The sequence below is a fragment of the Bufo bufo genome, chromosome 5, assembly GCF_905171765.1.
Source record: "Bufo bufo chromosome 5, aBufBuf1.1, whole genome shotgun sequence".
Lineage (NCBI taxonomy): Eukaryota > Metazoa > Chordata > Amphibia > Anura > Bufonidae > Bufo > Bufo bufo.
The window spans coordinates 550,983,087-551,005,441 of record NC_053393.1 but is presented as its reverse complement, the minus strand read 5'-3'; the positions used below and the strand labels follow the sequence as shown (position 1 = coordinate 551,005,441).

The following is a 22,355-nucleotide window of genomic DNA, read 5'->3' as shown; positions in this document are numbered from 1 at the left end:
CTGGGCTCTGCTGGTGGCAATGTCTCAAGGCAGACAATCCAACGGACTCTGCACACTGCAGACCAAGGAGGACGCCACTTATCCAGATAAGGCACACAAAAGCTTGCTTGGCCTTTGAAAAAGCTCCTCTGGACAAAGAAGAAGACTTGTGGTCTTCTGTGTTATGGTCAGATGAAACAAAAATTGAATTGTTTGGTCACAATGATGTTTCCTTCATTTGGCGTAAAAAAGGAGAAGCCTTCAACCCAGAGAACACCATCCCCACTGTCAAACATGGTGGTGGGAACCTAATGCTTTGGGGGTGTTTTTCAGCCAATGGAGCAGGGAACCAAATCACAGTAAACGGCACCATGAAAAAAGAGCAATACATGAGGATTCTCACCGACAACATCAGGCGTCTGCAGAGAAACGTGGCCTTGGGCACCAGTGGACATTTCAGCATGACAATGACCCAAAACACACAGCAAAAGTGGTGAAGAAATGGTTGGCAGACAACAACATTAACGTTTTGGAGCGGCCCAGCCAGAGTCCAGACTTGGATCCAATTGAGAATCTGTGGAGGGAGCTAAAGATCAGGGTGATGGCAAGAAGACCCTCCAACCTGAAAGATTTGGAGCTCATTGCTAAAGATGAATGGGCAAAAATACCTGTGGAGACCTGCAAAAAGCTGGTCTGCAATTATAGGAAGCGTTCGATTGCTGTAATAGCCAATAAAGGCTTTTCTATTGATTATTGAGAAGGGGATGAATAATTTTGGACTGGACACTTTTTGCTCAAATGTAAATAAAAGCTAAGAAATATTTTTTTAAGTCCAGACCTGCTGGGAGAGAGGAAGAGAGAGCTGCTTTATTAACAAGCCACCCAGAGAGCAGTTACATGGCGAATCCAGATACCGCACTCTATAAAAAATTCACAAATACATGATGAGAAAACATCAAGGTTTTATTTTTATTTTCTTGCTCAACTTGATTTCTGTACAACCCTCAGCAATCAGCTGTAATCTGTGGGGATTTCTCTGCAGCGCCCCCCGCAGGGTAAATGAAGCATCACACAGTGTTTATTCAGATCAGCATTAGCTCCTGGAGAGCAAGACGCAATCTTCTAGCAGCCGTAACAGGAGGCAGAAAATGTGATTTTTCCTAAGATCAGCAAAACGATCAGGGGAAAGGCAATAATGGTTTTGGAAATATCAAAAATATACCAGATAGATGGATCCTGTCCATGGATTCTATTGGAAGACCTTCATCAGGTTCTGAGGCGTCCCCTGCATCGTCATCCTGTATGATTTGAAAAAAGAAAGATGTAAGAGAATAAAATGATGATAAAAAACAAAACAAAATAAAATTCATGTTAATGCAAGAAAACAGAAGAGACACAGAAGACACAGAGCATTCATAAAAAACTAAAATTCTGCATGGACACTTATAACGGTGGTTGCTGACTGTCGATGTTCTCACCGCCTCAGTCCTGGGTTCCGTGTTCGGGCGAGCACTGTCCTCCCTTGCTGCTTCTGTCATTGTCCGCGCCCGGTAGATGTGGTGATCTGTTCCCCGTGTCTTACCATTCACTGCCGCGGTCCTGGGCTTTGTCCTTGCAGGCATTGTCCATCCTGGAATCTGTTCCGTGGTTTCCTTCCAGCCCTGCACACTTCATGCCTTCCAGCCTGTTCCCTGTAGCACTTCCTTAAGGGCCAGCGCGCGCGTCTCTTCCCGTTCTTTAAGGCCTCTTTCACACGAGCGTGACGGATTGGCTACGGATGCGTTCAGTGAAACTCACACCATTTTCCAAGCAGGTTCAGTCAGTTTTGTCTGCAATTGTGTTCTGTTGTTCAGTTTTCTCCGCGCGGGTGCAATGCGTTTTGATGCGTTTTTCACGCGCGTGATTAAAAACGGAAGGTTTACAAACAACATCTCTTAGCAACCATCAGTGAAATACGCATCGCACCCGCACTTGCTTCCGGATGCAATGCGTTTTTCACTGAAGCCCCATTCACTTCTATGGGCCAGGGCTGCGTGAAAAACGTAGAATTTAGAACATGCTGAGTTTTTAACGCAACGCAGAACTGAAGAGTGTAAAAAAACGCTCTTGTACACAGACCTATTGAAATAAATGGGTCTGGATTCAGTGCGGGTGCTATACGGTCACGTCACGCATTGCACCTGCGCAGAAAACTTGCTCGTGTGAAAGGGGCCTAAAGGTTTTGTACATGTGTCCTGTTTAACCAGTCCCTGCCATCCTGCACCTATTTGGGTGGTCCAGTCCTCTTCCCAGGTGCATGAGCATCAAAGCTCCTTTGTGTCCTGCAAAGGTAAATTTGTCTGTGCTTGTGCTCTTGACGCGTGCTTGTCTTCTGGATTTTCCTACCTGTCTGATCCTTGCCTGCTGTCACGACGGGGAGTGGGGGAAACCCCCCACCGTGCGCTGTCAGAAGGTAAAGGGGATCAGCCTGGCCAAAAGGAGTAATAAGGGAGCAGGTCACCTCCTACAGCATCCCCAATCCTCTCCCTGACTCCTAACCGTATGAGCGGACCCCGATGGTAGGACGACTCATACTCAGGATTCCTAGGGACCCTAAGTCGCACTGGTAATCCCTCACCAAGGATCAGGGAAGAGACGACCTGTTCATCCCAGTAATGGAGGGACAGGAGTCTCTATCTGAGGCCAGGCTGCAAGGAGAGGGGAACACATACAGCTATAGAGATGGCAGGTAAGTGAGACCAGTAACACACCTACCTGCCACAGACACACTGACTGGAACCCGTGCACAAGTGCTGGTGTCCACACCAACATTAAAAGGACACAGCACACACCACACAGTAACCGAGGACATCCATAGCTGCAATAAACATGAGACACCATAAAAACATCTATGACCAAAAGGGTGGCCCTCACTGGACAGATGGAATATGAAGACCAGGAGGATAGCTCCAGCATACACCATGGCTGGAGTACCCCCCAGCTTCAGGCATCCAGCAGAGTCTAAATAGCCCAAGCAGCTGCACACACATAAACCCAGTGTTAACAAAACACTAGGAAGGGAGTTAACCCTTCCAACACCAGACAAGAAAAGGAAGCAACTTAAAGGGGAAGTGCACACACAAGCATAGAAAGCTACACGTTGCCGCAGGCAACAACATACGTGGCAATCATGTCACGGCAATCACCCAGAAGGCCGAGACACTGCCACCGCATGCTCACACAGCAACACGTTGCCGCGGGCAACTGCAAGTGTAGCAACAGTGTCACAGCGCACACCATAGGCCGTGACACCTGCTCCTTCTCGACTCTTCTGTGGATGACCCGGATTGCCTGGCCTGTATCTGTGCCACCTGCCCTGACCCATTGCTTGCATGACTACGCCTCTGCCTCATCCTCGGTTCTGCTCTGTCACTCCTGTTTAAGACTCTGCCTTTTGACTACATCAGTACCTCTGGTACCTTGCTATGGTACCTCCTGGTCCACCTGGACCAGCTTCTTCGTGTGCCAATCCTCCTCAAGGGGTAGCAACCTGGTGTTCCCCTCGGAAAAGTCTATCCTCACCATAAGGAATACTAAAGAATGATGGGTTCACTTACACAACGACCTTAGAGGAGGTTGGTCACGGGGCATAATGGGTCCACACCCGCTGGTTTGTGACAACATTTTTCTCACAGCTGACAATGCATTTCAAAGCAAAAACCAAGCCATAAGGAGGAAAGAACTGCCTGTAGAGCTCAGAGACAGGATCTTGTGGAGGCTCAGATCTGGAGAAGGGAACAAAGACATTTGCACTGCACTGGAAGTTCCCAAGAGCACATTGGTCTCCATAATTCTTACATGGAAGATGTTTGGAACAACCAGGACTCTTACTAGAGCTGCCGCCCCACCAAACTAAGTGGCTTGGTAAGAGAGCAAGAACCCAATGGTCCACCTGGCTGAGCTCCAAAGATCCTGTGTGCAGATGGGAGAAACTTCCAGAAGGTCGACCATCACTGCACCTCCACCAATCTGGGCTTTGTGGCAGAGCGGCCTGGAAAGAAGCCTCTTCTCAGTAAAAGACACATGGAAGCCGCCTCGAGTTTTTAGAAAATCATCTAAAGGACCTCAGACTGTGAGGAACAAGATTCTCTGCTCTGATGGAACCAAGATGGAACTTTCTGACCTCAATTCTAAGGCCTCTTTCACAAGGGCGTCGCAGGTGAGGGCTGGATAGGATGCAGGTGCGTTCAGGGAAAATCGTTGCGTTCTTCAGTTTTTTTCCGCACGAGTGCAATGCGTTTTGCATTCGCGTGATAAAAAAACTGAATGTTTGGTACCCAGACCCGAACCCGGACTTCTTCACTGAAGTTCGGGTTTGGGTTCGGTGTTCTGTTACTTTATTATTTTCCATTATAACAAGGTTATAAGGGGAAATAATTGCATTCTTAATACAAAATGCTAAGTAAAATGTCCATTAAGGGTTAAAAAAAAAAATCTAAAAATTACTTACCTCATCCACTTGATCGCGCAGCCGTTATCCTCTTCTTTCTTCTTCTTGCAGGACCTGCAAACCACATGGTGAGCGCGATGACGTCAGCGAAGGTCCTTTTGCAGGTGGTTTAAGAAGAACATCCACTGCGCTATCAAGTGGATGAGGTAAGTAATTTTTTTAAATTATTTTTTAACCCTTAATGGACATTTTACTGAGCATTCTGTATTAAGAATGCTATTATTTTCCCTTATAACCATGTTATAATGGAAAATAATAAAGTACAGTAAATGGGGTCCCGGGGCTCATCCCTCATCTCCTTAGCAACCATCCATGAAAATCGCATCACATCTGCACTTGCTTGCGGATGCTTGCGATTTTAACGCAGCCCCATTCATTTCTATGGGGCCTGCGTTGCGTGAAAAACGCAGAATATAGAACATGCTGCGATTTTCACGCAACGCACAAGTGATGCGTGAAAATCAACGCTCATCTGAACAGCTTCATTGAAGTGAATGGGTCAGGATTCGGTGCGGGTGCAATGCGCAAGGAATTCTTGCCCGTGTGAAAGGGGCCTAAGCATAATATCTGGAGGAGACCAGGCGCCGCTTATCACCTGCTCAATATCATTCCTACAGGGAAGCATGATTGTGGCGGCATCATGTCTGGAGGCAACCAGGCGCCGCTCATCCCCTGCCCAATACCATCCCTACAGTGAAGCATGGTGGTGTCAGCATCATGTCTGGAGAATACAAGGCGCCGCTCATCACCTGCCCAATACCATCCCTACAGTGAAGCATGGTGGTGGAAGCATCATGTTAGGGGGGGCAGGGAGACTGGTCAAGGTGGAGGGAAAGATGAATGGAGCAAAGTCCAGAGATATTCTTAATGAGAACCTGATCCAGAACTCTGGACCTTAGAAAAAGGTTCACCGTCCAACAAAACAATGACCCTAAGGACAGAACTAAGACAACACAGGAACAACTTAGGGACAACTCTGGGAATGTCCTTGAGGGGCCCAGCCAGAGCCCTGACCCCAATGGAACATCTCTGAAGAGACCTTTAAATGCCTGTCCACCGACGGCCCCCGTCCAACCTGACAGAGGTGGAGAGGATCTGCAGAGAAGAACGGCCGAAAATCCTCAAATCCAGGAGTAAACCTTGTAGCATCATCTCCAAGAAGACTGGAGACTCGAATCACAGCCAAAGGGGCTTCAGCTAAGTCCTGAGTAAAGGGGCTGAAGACTTATGTCAATGTAAGATTGTAGTTTTTCCTTTTCAGTAAATAAGTAAAGATTTCTCGCCTTCTGTTCTCTCTTTCTCATTATGGGGGAACTGACATCACAAGGAGCGCGAGAACAGAATGTGTATTTCTATTTCTGATTATGCAACTGTTCATGTGTAATGTGCCTGGTTCACCAGCAGATGGCGGCAACAATGGCAGAGCTACAGGGACAGAGGATGGAACCCCTCTTTCCATTCTCTTCCTCTAGGGAGGAGTTGACTTAGTTTCCTGAAGGTCAGTGGTGAGTCCAGCTTACCCCCTTCGAGAGGAAGGCTGTGTTCCAGCCAGCAGAGCACCCTCAGCTCTGCTGGACTTAGAGGCCCAAGCTACAAGCCTCAGGAGCCAGGGAGAGAAAGCTCCTCTGGATAAAGACAAAGACAGACCAGACTACAGAAAGTTAAGCACAGCAAAGGAAAAAGTTCCTATTTAATCCTATCAGGACAGCAGAGCCAGAGAGCATCTGATGTAGTAGAGCCGAGTGTGCTTCCCTGCCAGAATTAATGCTAAAGCCTGCTGGTGTCCAAGACATATTTGGAAGATTGTTCCCTGATGAAATTTTATTCAAGTAAAGCTGTTGTTCAACATTATACCGGGTCTGGACTCCAATTTCTTTCTTCCTCCCACCATTCAACTACCCCTTGATTTTGCTGCGCACGACAACGCCTGGGATTCCACCGTATCCAGGTAGGAGCACCGTGACAAGTGCACAGCCACATTTAAGGGAGATTAGGCCCCCCAACACCACTCTGGCATTCCTACCCTGGGTACCATCCACATCACTAAAAAGGGGGCCCTGCGCCCCTGTTGCTTCCGGGCAACTGGCATCATGACAAACACTTATACCATCTAAAAGGGATACCATGGTGGTTAACTCCCGTGCGCTGCAGAACCGCCTGTGTATTAGGCAGAGCCCAGACGGGCAGGTGTATATTTAGTTTTGTTGTGCTGGTGCTGGAACCTCACCTCACCCAGTGACGCTATAAGACCGCTTTCACACGAACTATACGGATTGGCTCAGGATGCGTTCAGTGAAACTCACACCATTTCACAAACAAGTTCAGTCAGTTTTGTCTGCATTTGCGTTCAGTCTTTCAGTTTTTTCCGCGCGGGTGCAATCAGTTTTGATGCATTTTTCAAACAAAAAAAACATGAAGGTAAAGAATAATATAATAAATAACGAAAAACTGAATAAAAATACTACATACAATAAATACTAATAATAATAATAGGGAATAATGATGACACTATATACAGAAATATCAATCACTGCAAATAAAGTACAATAATATTATATGTATAATATAAATAATAGGAATAATAAGTAATAAATATCATAAACATATGGAATAAATTAATAAACCATAAAAATTGAATAATAAATCTAATAATATTACTACTAGGGATGAGCGAACTTCATATTTTGAAGTTCGTGTTCGGTTTGTGGTATAATGTGAATTGCGTTATGGATTCCGATACCACGGACCATAACGCAATTCTATGACGGAATGCAGAACGGAATGCCTTAGAGGATTCACATTATACCACAACCTGAACACAAACTAGAACTTCGTCAAATCCGTGCAGTAATAACCACAAGCTACACGGCTTTTATAGGTAAAATATGTTAAAAACACAAGCAAAATAACCTGCACCGAAAAAACGTGCAATTTATTGTAAAACTGTGCAGTAAAGAAATACAATGTGAACAGGTGCTCTGATAATAAAACTGTTACTGCTAATACCTAATAATACTGCAGCAGAGTGATACGCATAGTAATAATAAGTGTAATATTACCAGGTCGGGTTCATCGCTCCCCGAGTCGTCTGCCTCCTCTTGGTAAAGCCCCTCAGAAACATGATCGACAAAGGGGTCGTCTTCATATCCGGGGGCTGAGAGCACAAAACACGTATGAAGACATAAGAAGTAAATCAGGAAGACGCCCATCGCTCCCTGTCCAGGAACACAGCTCCGCTACACTGACTGCGCTGCAGGCTGCACATTATGTGTCTGCTGAGCGACTGAGGAAACTAAGTCTGAAGAGAATCAGGAAAGTGAACGCCTTTTATAGAGACTGGAAGGAAGGAACAAGGAGGAGAAGAGACGGCGAGGAAATCTCCATAAAGTGTAACTCCTCTTTAAAGGAATATTGCAAAAGTATTGTGGAGCTACACTCCATACCTAAAGAGGTTTTCCAGGATTTTTTACTGATGGCCTATCCTCAGGATATCTGATCGTGGGGGTCTGACACCCGGGACCCCCACGGCCTTCTCCGAGCTCACCAAGCACAGCACCGTATATTGTATAGCAGCTGTTTTTGGACTCTCCCCATTCACGTCTATGGGGCTCAGCATCACCTACGCCGCATGACTGATGAACTTGTCACATGGACTAGAAAAAGCTGGAGAAGTCTGCGGCGCTACTGTCAGCACCACTGCCTTCTCAACCAGCTAAATCGACGGGGGAACCAGGTGTTGGACCCCCACCGATCAGATACTGATGAGCTATCCAGGTAGGTCATCAACAAAAAGCTCTCGGAAAACCACTTTTAGTATATTGCGTAACTCCACATTATACATATATACAGTGCTGCCCATAATTATTCATACCCCTGAAAATTTTGACTTAAAGTTACTTTTATTCAACCAGCAAGTAATTTTTTTGACGGGAAATTACATAGGTGTCTCCCAAAAGATAATAAGACGATGTACAAGAGGCATTATTGTGGGGATAAAAACATTTCTCAACTTTTATTTACATTTGAGAAAAAAATACAAGATGTTCCGCACTGTGGAAAATCTCAGAGGACGTGGTCGGAAGCCAAAAGTGAGACCTGTGCTGGCCAGGAGGATAGTTAGAGAGGTGAAAAAGAATCCAAGGATCACCACTAAGGCCATCCTGGTGAATCTGGGCTCTGCTGGTGGCAATGTCTCAAGGCAGACAATCCAACGGACGCTGCACAATACAGACCAAGGAGGACTCCACTTATCCAGATAAGGCACACAAAAGCTTGCTTGGCCTTTGAAAAAGCTCCTCTGGACAAAGAAGAAGACTTGTGGTCTTCTGTGTTATGGTCAGATGAAACAAAAATTGAATTGTTTGGTCACAATGATGTTTCCTTCATTTGGCGTAAAAAAGGAGAAGCCGTCAACCCAGAGAACACCATCCCCACTGTCAAACATGGTGGTGGGAACCTAATGCTTTGGGGGTGTTTTTCAGCCAATGGAGCAGGGAACCAAATCACAGTAAACGGCACCATGAAAAAAGAGCAATACATGAGGATTCTCACCGACAACATCAGGCAGTCTGCAGAGAAACGTGGCCTTGGGCACCAGTGGACATTTCAGCATGACAATGACCCAAAACACACAGCAAAAGTGGTGAAGAAATGGTTGGCAGACAACAACATTAACGTTTCGGAGTGGCCCAGCCAGAGTCCAGACTTGGATCCAATTAAGAATCTTTGGAGGGAGCTAAAGATCAGGGTGATGGCAAGAAGACCCTCCAACCTGAAAGATTTGGAGCTCATTGCTAAAGATGAATGGGCAAAAATACCTGTGGAGACCTGCAAAAAGCTGGTCTGCAATTATAGGAAGCGTTCGATTGCTGTAATAGCCAATAAAGGCTTTTCTATTGATTATTGAGAAGGGGATGAATAATTTTGGACTGGACACTTTTTGCTCAAATGTAAATAAAAGCTAAGAAATATTTTTTTAAGTCCAGACCTGCTGGGAGAGAGGAAGAGAGAGCTGCTTTATTAACAAGCCACCCAGAGAGCGGTTACATGGCGAATCCAGATACCGCACTCTATGAAATATTCACAAATACATGATGAGAAAACATCAAGGTTTTATTTTTATTTTCTTGCTCAACTTGATTTCTGTACATCCCTCAGCAATCAGCTGTAATCTGTGGGGTTTGGATTTCTCTGCAGCGCCCCCCGCAGGGTAAATGAAGCATCACACGGTGTTTATTCAGATCAGCATTAGCTCCTGGAGAGCGAGACGCAATCTTCTAGGAGCCGTAACAGGAGGCAGAAAATGTGATTTATCCTAAGATCAGCAAAACGCTCAGGTGAAAGCCAATAATGGTTTTGGAAATATCAAAAATATACCAGATAGATGGATCCTGTCCATGGATTCTATTGGAAGATCTTCATCAGGTTCTGAGGCGTCCCCTGCATCGTCATCCTGTATGATTTGGAAAAAGAAAAATGTAAGAGAATAAAATGATGATAAAAAACTAAACAAAATAAAATTCATGTTAATGCAAGAAAACAGAAGAGACACAGAAGACACAGAGCATTCATAAAAAACTAAAATTCTGCATGGACACTTATAACGGTGGTTGCTGGCTGTCGATGTTCTCACCACCTCAGTCCTGGGCTCCGTGTTCGGGCGAGCACTGTCCTCCCTTGCTGCCTCTGTCATTGTCCGCGCCCGGTAGATGTGGTGATCTGTTGCCCGTGTCTTACCATTCACGGCCGCGGTCCTGGGCTTTGTCCTTGCAGGCATTGTCCATCCTGGAATCTGTTCCGTGGTTTCCTTCCAGCCCTGCACACTTCATGCCTTCCAGCCTGTTCCCTGTAGCACTTCCTTAAGGGCCGGCGCGCGCGTCTCTTCCTGTTCTTTAAGGCCTCTTTCACACGAGCGTGACGGATTGGCTACGGATGCGTTCAGTGAAACTCACACCATTTTCCAAGCAGGTTCAGTCAGTTTTGTCTGCAATTGTGTTCTGTTGTTCCGTTTTTTCCGCGCGGGTGTAATGCGTTTTGATGCGTTTTGATGCGTTTTTCACGCGCGTGATAAAAACTGAAGGTTTACAAACAACATCTCTTAGCAACCATCAGTGAAATACGCATCGCACCCGCACTTGCTTCCGGATGCAATGCGTTTTTCACTGAAGTCCCATTCACTTCTATGGGGCCAGGGCTGCGTGAAAAAAAAACGCAGAATATAGAACATGCTGAGTTTTTAACGCAACGCAGAACTGATGAGTGTAAAAAACCGCTCTTGTACACAGACCCATTGAAATAAATGGGTCTGGATTCAGTGCGGGTGATATACGGTCACGTCACGCATTGCACCTGCGCAGAAAACTCGCTCGTGTGAAAGGGGCCTAAAGGTTTTGTACATGTGTCCTGTTTAACCAGTCCCTGCCATCCTGCACCTATTTGGATGGTCCAGTCCTCTTCCCAGGTGCATGAGCATCAAAGGTAAATTTGTCTGTGCTTGTGCTCTTGACGCGTGCTTGTCTTCTGGATTCCACTACCTGTCTGATCCTTGCCTGCTCCTTCTCGACTCTTCTGTGGATGACCCGGATTGCCTGACCTGTATCTGTGCCACCTGCCCTGACCCATTGCTTGCATGACTACGCCTCTGCCTCCTGCTCGGTTCTGCTCTGTCACTCCTGGTTAAGACTCTGCCTGTTGACTACATCCGTACCTCTGGTACCTTGCTATGGTACCTCCTGGTCCACCTGGACCAGCTTCTTCGTGTGCCAATCCTCCTCAAGGGGCAGCAACCTGGTGTTCCCCTCGGAAAAATCTATCCTCACCATAAGGAATGCTAAAGAATGATGGGTTCACTTACACAACGACCTTAGAGGAGGTTGGTCACGGGGCACAATGGGTCCACACCCGCTGGTTTGTGACAACATTTTTCTCACAACTGACAATTAGGGATGAGCGAACCCGAACTGTATAGTTCGGGTTCGTACCGAATTTTGGGGTTTCTGTGACACGGACCCGAACCCGAACATTTTCGTAAAAGTTTGGGTTCTGTTTCGGTGTTCGGCGCTTTCTTGGCGCTTTTTAAAAGGCTGCAAAGCAGCCAATCAACAAGCGTCATACTACTTGCCCCAAGAGGCCATCACAGCCATGCCTACTATTGGCATGGCTGTGATTGGCCAGTGCAGCATGTGACCCAGCCTCTATTTAAGCTGGAGTCACGTAGCGCTGCACGTCACTCTGCTATGATCAGTATAGGGAGAGGTTGCAGCTGCGACGTTAGGGCGAGATTAGGCAGTGATTAACTCCTCCAAAACACTTAAGACAGTGATCGATCTACAGCTGTGGATCATTGAACTGCTGCTATTCAATTGCTCAGTGTTTTTAGGCTGCCCAGAGCGTTTTTCAGTCACTTTTTTCTGGGGTGATCGGCGGCCATTTTGTGTCTTGTGGTGCGCCACCAAGTCCATTTAACCATCAATAGTGTGGTTATTTTTTGCTATATCCTACATCAGGGTCAAGCTTTCATCAAGTGCATTTAACCATCAGTAGTGTGGTTATTTTTTGGCCATATCCTACATCAGGGGCAAGCTGAGCCTGTGTCACCCAAGTGCATTTAACCATCAATAGTGTGGTTATTTAAATCTATCCCTAAAAGGGTATATTAGATTCAAGGTGCTGATAGGGTCATTCTCAATAACTTCACACACACGCTACTGTTCAATTCCAAGTCTAATTCTGTGTGTAAACGTATACCTGTCACCAAGCGCCTAAAAAATAGGCTTCAAATTTATATTCATCCAAATCTGTCATTATTGCTTTAGCTGGTCAAGTTATTTAGTGTCCGTCAAAGCACAGTTTTTGTTCTGGGTTGAAATACAATTCCCAATTTTGCAATTCTCTAAATTAGTGGTTTCTGCTGTATCAGGCCTACTTTAAATCTATCCCTAAAAGGGTATATTAGATTCAAGGTGCAGATAGGGTTATTCTCAATAACTTCACACACACGCTACTGTGCAATTCCAAGTCTAATTCTGTCCGTAAACGTATACCTGTCACCCAGCGCCTAAATAATAGGCCTCAAATTTATATTCAGCTAAATCTGTCGTTACTGCTGTGCCTGTATTAGTGTAATACGGTACCTAAATAGATAGCCAGATAGTGTTAGGTGTCTGTAAAAAAAGGCCTGAATTTTAATTCAATACATTGGGCCAAATTATATTTTTCTTATTGTGGTGAACGGTAACAATGAGGAAAACATCTAGTAAGGGACCGGACATGGTCGTGGTGGTGTTAGTGGACCCTCTGGTGCTGGGAGAGGACGTGGCCGTTCTGCCACAGCCACACGTCCTAGTGAACCAACTACCTCAGGTCCAAGTAGCAGCCAGAATTTACAGCGATATTTGGTGGGGCCCAATGCCGTTCTAAGGATGGTAAGGCCTGAGCAGGTACAGGCATTAGTCAATTGGGTGGCCGACAGTGCATCCAGCACGTTCACATTATCTCCCACCCAGTCTTCTGCAGAAAGCGCACAGATGGCGCATGAAAACCAAGCCCATCGGTCTGTCACATCACCCCCATGCATATCAGGGAAACTGTCTGAGCCTCAAGTTATGCAGCAGTCTCTTATGCTGTTTGAAGACTCTGCTGGCAGGGTTTCCCAAGGGCATCCACCTAGCCCTTCCCCAGGGGTGGAAGAGATAGAATGCACTAACGCACAACCACTTATGTTTCCTGATGATGAGGACGTGGGAATACCACCTCAGCACGTCTCTGATGATTACGAAACACAGGTGCCAACTGCTGCGTCTTTCTGCAGTGTGCAGACTGAACAGGAGGTCAGGGGTCAAGACTGGGTGGAAGACGATGCAGGGGACGATGAGGTCCTAGACCCCACATGGAATGAAGGTCGTGCCACTGACTTTCACAGTTCGGAGGAAGAGGCAGTGGTGAGACCGAGCCAACAGCGTAGCAAAAGACAAAGAGGGAGCAGTGGGCAAAAGCAGAACACCCGCCGCCAAGAGACTCCGCCTGCTACTGACCGCCGCCATCTGGGACCGAGCACCCCAAAGGCAGCTTCAAGGAGCTCCCTGGCATGGCACATCTTCAAACAATGTGCTGACGACAAGACCCGAGTGGTTTGCACGCTGTGCCATCAGAGCCTGAAGCGAGGCATTAACGTTCTGAACCTTAGCACAACCTGCATGACCAGGCACCTGCATGCAAAGCATGAACTGCAGTGGAGTAAACACCTTAAAAACAAGGAACTCACTCAGGCTCCCCCTGCTACCTCTTCTGCTGCTGCCGCCTCGGCCTCTTCTGCTGCTTCCGCCGCCTCGGCCTCTTCCTCTGGAGGAACGTTGGCACCTGCCGCCCAGCAAACAGAGGATGTACCACCAACACCACCACCTGCGTCACCAAGCATCTCAACCATGTCACACGGCAGCGTTCAGCTCTCCATCTCACAAAGATTTGAGAGAAAGCGTAAATTCCCACCTAGCCACCCTCGATCCCTGGCCCTGAATGCCAGCATTTCTAAACTACTGGCCTATGAAATGCTGTCATTTAGGTTGGTGGACACAGACAGCTTCAAACAGCTCATGTCGCTTGCTGTCACACAGTATGTTGTTCCCAGCCGGCACTACTTCTCCAAGAGAGCCGTGCCTTCCCTGCACAACCAAGTGTCCGATAAAATCAAGTGTGCACTGCGCAACGCCATCTGTGGCAAGGTCCACCTAACCACAGATACGTGGACCAGTAAGCACGGCCAGGGACGCTATATCTCCCTAACTGCACACTGGGTAAATGTAGTGGCGGCTGGGCCCCAGGCGGAGAGCTGTTTGGCGCACGTCCTTCCGCCGCCAAGGATCGCAGGGCAACATTCTTTGCCTCCTGTCTCCTCCTCCTCCTACTCAGCTTCCTCCTCCTCTTCTTCCACCTGCTCATCTAGTCAGCCACACACCTTCACCACCAACTTCAGCACAGCCCGGGGTAAACGCCAGCAGGCCGTTCTGAAACTCATATGTTTGGGGGACAGGCCCCACACCGCACAGGAGTTGTGGGGGGGTATAGAACAACAGACCGACGAGTGGTTGCTGCCGGTGAGCCTCAAGCCCGGCCTGGTGGTTTGCGATAATGGGCGAAATCTCGTTGCAGCTCTGGGACTAGCCGGTTTGACGCACATCCCTTGCCTGGCGCATGTGCTGAATTTGGTGGTGCAGAAGTTCATTCGCAACTACCCTGACATCTCAGAGCTGCTGCATAGAGTGCGGGCCGTCTGTTCGCGCTTCCGGCGTTCACATCCTGCCGCTGCTCGCCTGTCTGCGCTACAGCGGAACTTCGGCCTTCCCGCTCACCGCCTCATATGCGACGTGCCCACCAGGTGGAACTCCACCTTGCACATGCTGGAGAGACTGTGCGTGCAGCAGCAGGCCATAGTGGAGTTTCAGCTGCAGCACGCACGGGTCAGTCGCACTGTGGATGAGACACACTTCACCACCAATGACTGGGCCTCCATGCGAGACCTGTGTGCCCTGTTGCGCTGTTTCGAGTACTCCACCAACATGGCCAGTGGCGATGACACCGTTATCAGCGTTACAATACCACTTCTATGTCTCCTTGAGAAAACACTTAGGGCGATGATGGAAGAGGAGGTGGCCCAGGAGGAGGAGGAGGAAGAGGGGTCATTTTTAGCACTTTCAGGCCAGTCTCTTCGAAGTGACTCAGAGGGAGGTTTTTTGCGACAGCAGAGGCCAGGTACAAATGTGGCCAGACAGGGCCCACTACTGGAGGACGAGGATGAGGAGGAGGTGGAGGAGGATGAGGATGAAGCATGTTCACAGCGGTCTGGCATCCAACGCAGCTCGGGCCCATCACTGGTGCACACCCCTCCACGTACTGACTGATGGTTCAGTCCCATTCAACTTCTGGGTCTCCAAATTGTCCACGTGGCCAGAGCTAGCCTTTTATGCCTTGGAGGTGCTGGCCTGCCCGGCGGCCAGCGTATATTCAGCACGGCAGGGGGCGTCATTACAGACAAACGCAGCCGCCTGTCCACAGCCATTGTGGACAAGCTGACGTTCATAAAAATGAACCAGGCATGGATCCCACAGGACCTGTCCATCCCTTGTGCAGATTAGACATTAACTACCTCCCCTTAACAATATATTATTGTACTCCAGGGCACTTCCTCATAAAATCCTATTTTTATTTTCATTTTACCATTATATTGCGGGGCAACCCAAAGTTGAATGAACCTCTCCTCTGTCTGGGTGCCGGGGCCTAAAAATATCTGACAGTGGCCTGTTCCAGTGGTGGGTGACGTGAAGCCTGATTCTCTGCTATGACATGAAGACTGATTCTGTGCTGACATGAAGCCAGATTCTCTGTTACAGGACCTCTCTCCTCTGCCTGGGTGCCTGGGCCTAAATATGTGACAGTGGCCTGTTCCAATGGTGGGTGACGTGAAGCCTGATTCTCTGCTATAACATGAAGACTGATTCTGTGCTGACATTAAGCCAGATTCTCTGTTATGGGACCTCTCTCCTCTGCCTGGGTGCCTGGGCCTAAATATGTGATAGTGGCCTGTTCCAGTGGTGGGTGACGTGAAGCCTGATTCTCTGCTATGACATGAAGACTGATTCTGTGCTGACATTAAGCCAGATTCTCTGTTACGGGACCTCTCTCCTCTGCCTGGGTGCCTGGGCCTAAATATGTGACAGTGGCCTGTTCCAGTGGTGGGTGACGTGAAGCCTGATTCTCTGCTATGACATGAAGACTGATTCTGTGCTGACATGAAGCCAGATTCTCTGTTACGGGACCTCTCTCCTCTGTCTGGGTGCCGGGGCCTAAATATGTGACAGTGGCCTGTTCCAGTGGTGGGTGACGTGAAGCCTGATTCTCTGCTATGACATGAAGACTGATTCTCAGCTATGGGACCTCTCTCCTCTGTCTGGGTGCCGGGGCCTAAAAATATCTCACAGTGGCCTGTTCCAGTGGTGGGTGACATGAAGCCTGATTCTCTGCTATGACATGAAGCCTGATTCTCTGCTATGGGACCTCTCTCCTCTGTCTGGGTGCCGGGGCCTAAAAATATCTGACAGTGGCCTGTTCCAGTGGTGGGTGACATTGATGGGCTATAAGTAACTCCATTTTGTCTTATTTAGCCACGTGTATTACATTTGGTCAGAGCACTTACAAAATATCCCTTCCCCCTTTGGAATGTGTGAAACTTCTTGTGCTGTTTCAAGATATCCATACATTCCTTAGTCTGTAAGTTTGAACAGTCCTAACCATATAAGGTCATCTGGCTCAAGTGTCTGCTGGCCCATGTGTATATACCTGATTGGTCAAATGCTGTTACTATGAGTCATCTATTATGTTAATGCAGAGCTCATGTGTGATCGATACCATAGGTCGAATACTAATGCTAACATATGATTGGATGTCAAGGAAGCTCAACCCCCTCTATTATAACTGTTTGCCAACTGTGGAATAAACCAGAATGGATTGGAAATAGACATGTGTTCATGTGGTCAATCTAATTCATTCTCCCGGTACCGGTTAGACTTAATTCAAGCTGATCATCGAAATCATGTGTCAGGGACACCGTTAGGCAAGAGAGTAAATTGCCCAACAGACATGAAGCCTGATTCTCTGCTATGACATGAAGACTGATTCTCTGCTGACATGAAGCCAGATTCTCTGCTATGGGACCTCTCTCCTCTGTCTGGGTGCCTGGGCCTAAATGTGTGACAGTGGCCTGTTCCAGTGGTGGGTGACGTGAAGCCTGATTCTCTGCTATGACATGAAGACTGATTCTCTGCTGACATGAAGCCTGATTCTCTGCTATGGGACCTCTCTCCAATTGATAATGGTTAATTTTTATTTATTTTATTTTTATTTTAATTCAATTCCCTATCCACATTTGTTTGCAGGGGATTTAACTACATTTTGCTGCCTTTTGCAGCCCTCTAGCCCTTTCCTGGGCTGTTTTACAGCCTTTTTAGTGCCGAAAAGTTCGGGTCCCCATTGACTTCAATGGGGTTCGGGTTCGGGGCGAAGTTCGGGTCGGGTTCGGATCCCGAACCCGAACATTTCCGGGAAGTTCGGCCGAACTTCTCGAACCCGAACATCCAGGTGTTCGCTCAACTCTATTAATATATCATCATATGTATTGATTTCCAGATCCTGCAAAATGTGTATTGCTATTTCGGATTATGCAACTGTTTATGTGTAATGTGCCTGGTTCACCAGCAGATGGCGACAAAAATGGCAGAGCTACAGGGACAGAGGATTCTCTTCTCTGCCTCTAGGGAGGAATTTTGTTGTGCTGGTGCTGGAACCTCACCTCACCCAGTGACGCTATAAGACCGCTTTCACACGAACGATACGGATTGGCTCAGGATGCGTTCAGTGAAACTCACACCATTTCACAAACAAGTTCAGTTAGTTTTGTCTGCATTTGTGTTCAGTCTTTCAGTTTTTTCCGCGTGGGTGCAATCAGTTTTGATGCATTTTTCAAACCAAAAAAAATTGAAAGTATAAAATAATAAATAAAGAAAAACTAAATAAAAATACTACATGCAATAAATACTAATAATAATAAAAGGGAATAATGATGACACTATATACAGTAATATCAATCACTGCAAATAAAGTACAATAATATTATATGTATAATAGTAATAATAGTAATAATAAGTAATAAATATCATAAACATATTAAATAAATTAATAAACCATAAAAACAGAATAATAAATCTAATAATATTACTACTAGGGATGAGCGAACTTCATATTTTGAAGTTCGAGTTCGGGTTGTGGTATAATGTGAATTGCAGCAAAGGATGGTAGGGCACACCAATATTCGGTACCACACGGATGGTTATTATAACAATATTTTATTTATTAGTGATATAACTGTTGAATAAACATACATAAAATGTAACACTCTTAAAAGTAATAAAATACTAAAAATAGAAAAACTATTGAATACAATAAAACCCAATATAATAATAATATATAAATTAGCAATATTGCGTTTTGATATCTGTGTAATTTCAATAGTTCGACTGTATATGCACCAGGACTTGTTGGATGGTAAATAATATCCTTCCAGATGGGTTCTTTCACCCAATCGATGCCCCAAGAAATGGGGATTAATCTGATTATTTGAATAAAGTCTTTTTGAATAAAGGCTTTTTAAATAGTCAATGCCGCTGTTGCGACTCAATAGTCGCTATGTATATTAAATCAGTGCACTATTGCTGCTTTTTAGTACAGGAGAGCCGAAGCAATTATACTCACAGTTTGTAGTGCAGTATTGTCGGCTTTGGTAAATCACAGGTGGCGTCCCACGTGTGGTGAACAATAGTTGCTCCAGTTACAACAAATCAAAGTGTTGCGGCTTTGGGATCCTCGCTGTTTTTCATATAGCCGTGCTGTATTTGGGGGTCAGTCGGTGATGCGTTCCTTCTGTATTTGAATAAATACTTAACAGGAGTGGACTCTGCCACACAGCCGACTCTCCAAACAGACAGATATCCGGCTTATCTTGGATTTTTCAAGCTGGAAAATCAGCGATCCCATGTTTCTTTATTTCCTTTTTCTTTTCCTTTTCTTTTAGCGCTTTTAGTCCTCCGGAGTGATGCTTTATTCCATGGGGTAATTACCAAACATGTTTCGGAGTTAACTACGACTCCTCCATCAGTGGCTGAACTACCCATGGAAATGACTGACTTTTATATACCTAAATCAGGTGTGGATTAAATTAATTAACTTTGAGTCGGAAGTGACGTACATTTTTTCTCTTCAGAAAGGTGCAAGTAGGTCGCTTACATATTCAATATAAAACCAATTAAAAATAGATTAAATATATAACTAAGTATATCACATTCAAACTACAAGTTGCGGTAATACATGTTTAGACAATTCACATGTATATATATACACGCGCATGCATATGTCACCGCAACACCATCATAAAATCTATTTTAATAATCCATTTTGTACTATTCGTTCCTACTAATAGAATAGAATAGTAGGTAAATAAGAAGGAAACAATAGATAATATCAAAATCCGCACAGTATTTGTGCAATTAAATGGAACAATTTTATATGTGTTGCGGTTTCATTGCGTTTTTATTTTATTTCCTTTCTATTTTAATTCAACATTCTTCCTACATCGATCCCATATCGGAAGTTCCATTTAATACTCAAATATGGAGTAGATGTATAGGACAAATATGTTTAAAAATATATACAAATATATAAAAATATAAAAATATATAAAAAATCCATAAAATACATAAATTACATATATATAATTATCAATACAATACATCACTAAAATTAGATGGGACAGATAGATATTTCATATTAATTTATTCATTCTTAATTTATTTAATAACTTATTTGCACACGGGAGAGCTTCATATGTTTGTAGATAATAAGGAGGAGGTTCGTCACCGGGGGAAGGCCCGGAGGGTATAAATGCTCACGGGTCTCTCCCCGGTCAAGACCCCCCCCCCCCCCAGAAAGTAGCTACAGAAATCCATATATTTCAATTTCAGCATTCAATCCTGCTGGTAATAGGGTATTCAAGTCAAAGATGAATCGTGATTCAATCCTTGACATTTTCTTAATATGATCCCCACCCCTCCAGTCTGTTTCTATTTTCTCCAGAGCCGAAAACACAAGTCCCTTGGGATCTTGGTTGTGTACAAGTTTGAAATGGTTTGACAGAGTGTGTTTTACGTACCCTTTCTTTATATTGGAAATGTGTTCCGCTATGCAAATTTTAATTGTCTCTTTGTTCTTCCCACATATTGCCTCTTACAGGGACATTGTATAACATAAATAACACTATTGGTGTTGCATGTAAGGAAATCTTTAATTGTGTGTTGGTGATTATTTGTTGTAGATTTCACTACCGATGTCTTTTTAGGGAACATAGTATTTTTACACCCCATGCATTTTCCACATCGAAAAAAACCTGTAGTATCTGTCCATTTTTGTATGGATGAATCTACTTTGTTTTTATTGGTTTTTGGGATGGTTAGTGCTACCATAAGTGCTAAATTGGGTGCTTTGGTAAAAATAACTTGTGGAAATTTTGGAATTAATTGGCCTATTACTTTATCTTTGTTTAAAAAATGCCAATGTTTATTTAATATATATTTCACTTTTTTATGCTGAGTATTAAACGGGACAATTATTCTTATATTTTCATCTTTCTGTTCCTTTGTTCTTGTACTAAAGAAAGATTTTCGATCTAGTTGTCTGACTTTGTTTAATGCTATTTCCAAAACTTCTGTGGGATATTGTTTCTCCAAAAACTGATTTTTCATATCTACAGCTTCTTTTTCAAAGGTTTCCAATTTTGAACAATTTCGCCTAATTCTTCTAAATTGTCCTGTAGGTACATTTAAAAGCCATTGTGGCAGATGACAGCTATTATACAAGATACAGCTATTTTTTGCTGTTGGCTTCCGAAATGTGTTGCAGATTAATTTGGACTCCTCTATTTTAATTTCTAGATCTAGGAATTCCACCATTTCTTGGCTAGTTTTTCCCGCAAACCGTAGACCATAACTATTTTTATTTATATCTTCTAAAAATTTGTCCAGTGATTCCTGATCATTTTTCCATATGAAGAGGACGTCATCGATATATCTCTTCCAGAGCACCAGGTCTGTCCCCAGCTTAGGGTCAATGGCTTCTTGTTCCCAATTCGCCATAAATAAATTGGCGTAGCTGGGGGCAAACCTGGTGCCCATTGCAGTACCACATACCTGCAGATATATATTCGAATCAAACCAAAAATAGTTATGATCCAGAATATACTGGGTAACTGTTTGCAGGTATTCAATCTGTTCTATGGGTATCTGGCTATTTTGTTGCAATTGCTGTCCCATAGCTTTTATTCCTTGTTCGTGGTTTATTACAGTATATAGGGACTGCACGTCCAATGTTCCTATAATCCATCCAGGACTATATTGTATTTTCTCAATCATATCAATTATAATCATATCAATAATGTGAATTGCGTTATGAATTCTGTTACCACGGACCATAATGCAATTCTATGACTAATGCATAACAGAATGCCTTTAGACGCATTGCGTTATTCATTCCGTCATAATAGAAGTCTATGGGCTGCATAACGGATCCATTATGCTGGCCATAGACTATGACGGACTCTAAAGGCATTCCGTCATGGAATTGTGTTATGGTCCGTGGTAACGGAATCCATAACGCAATTCACATTATACCACAACCTGAACACGAACTAGAACGTCAAAGTATGAAGTTCGCTCATCCCTAATTACAATTTATAAAAATCATCACATGGAAAATAAAGACAAAGTCTCTGAGTGCTGGTACTCCCAGTGTGAGCGTCAAATCCGTGCAGTAATAACCACAAGCTACACGGCTTTTATAGGTAAAATATGTTAAAAACACAAGCAAAATAACCTGCACCGAAAAAACGCTGCAATTTATTGTAAAACTGTGCAGTAAAGAAATACAATGTGAACAGGTGCTCTGATAATAAAACTGTTACTGCTAATACCTAATAATACCGCAGCAGAGTGATACGCATAGTAATAATAAGTGTAATAATACCAGGTTGGATTCATCGCTCCCCGAGTCGTCTGCCTCCACTTGGGACTGCCCCTCAGAAACATGATCAACAGAGGAGTCGTCTTCATATCCGGGGGCTGAGAGCACAAAACACGTATGAAGACATAAGTAAATCAGGAAGATGCCCATCGCTCCCTGTCCAGGAACACAGCTCCGCTACACTGACTGCGCTGCAGGCTGCACCTTATATGTCTGCCGAGCGACTGAGGAAACTAAGTCTGAAGAGAATCAGGAAAGTGAACGCCTTTTATAG

At 45.0% G+C, this 22,355-nt stretch overlaps 1 protein-coding gene across 2 annotated transcripts in view; it reads right to left on the bottom strand.

Moving 5' to 3' along the window:
• Positions 1 to 22,355, bottom strand: part of LOC121000817 (coiled-coil domain-containing protein 1-like) — a 111,941-nt gene that overhangs the window by 33,605 nt on the left and 55,981 nt on the right. For both annotated transcript variants that reach the window (XM_040431487.1, XM_040431486.1), the window contains exons 7-9: positions 22,085 to 22,179; positions 9,845 to 9,920; positions 7,528 to 7,622 (exon numbers count right to left, since the gene is read on the bottom strand). In XM_040431487.1, coding sequence (XP_040287421.1) covers positions 7,528 to 7,622; positions 9,845 to 9,920; positions 22,085 to 22,179 — 266 coding nt within the window. The remainder of the gene's footprint in view (positions 1 to 7,527; positions 7,623 to 9,844; positions 9,921 to 22,084; positions 22,180 to 22,355) is intronic.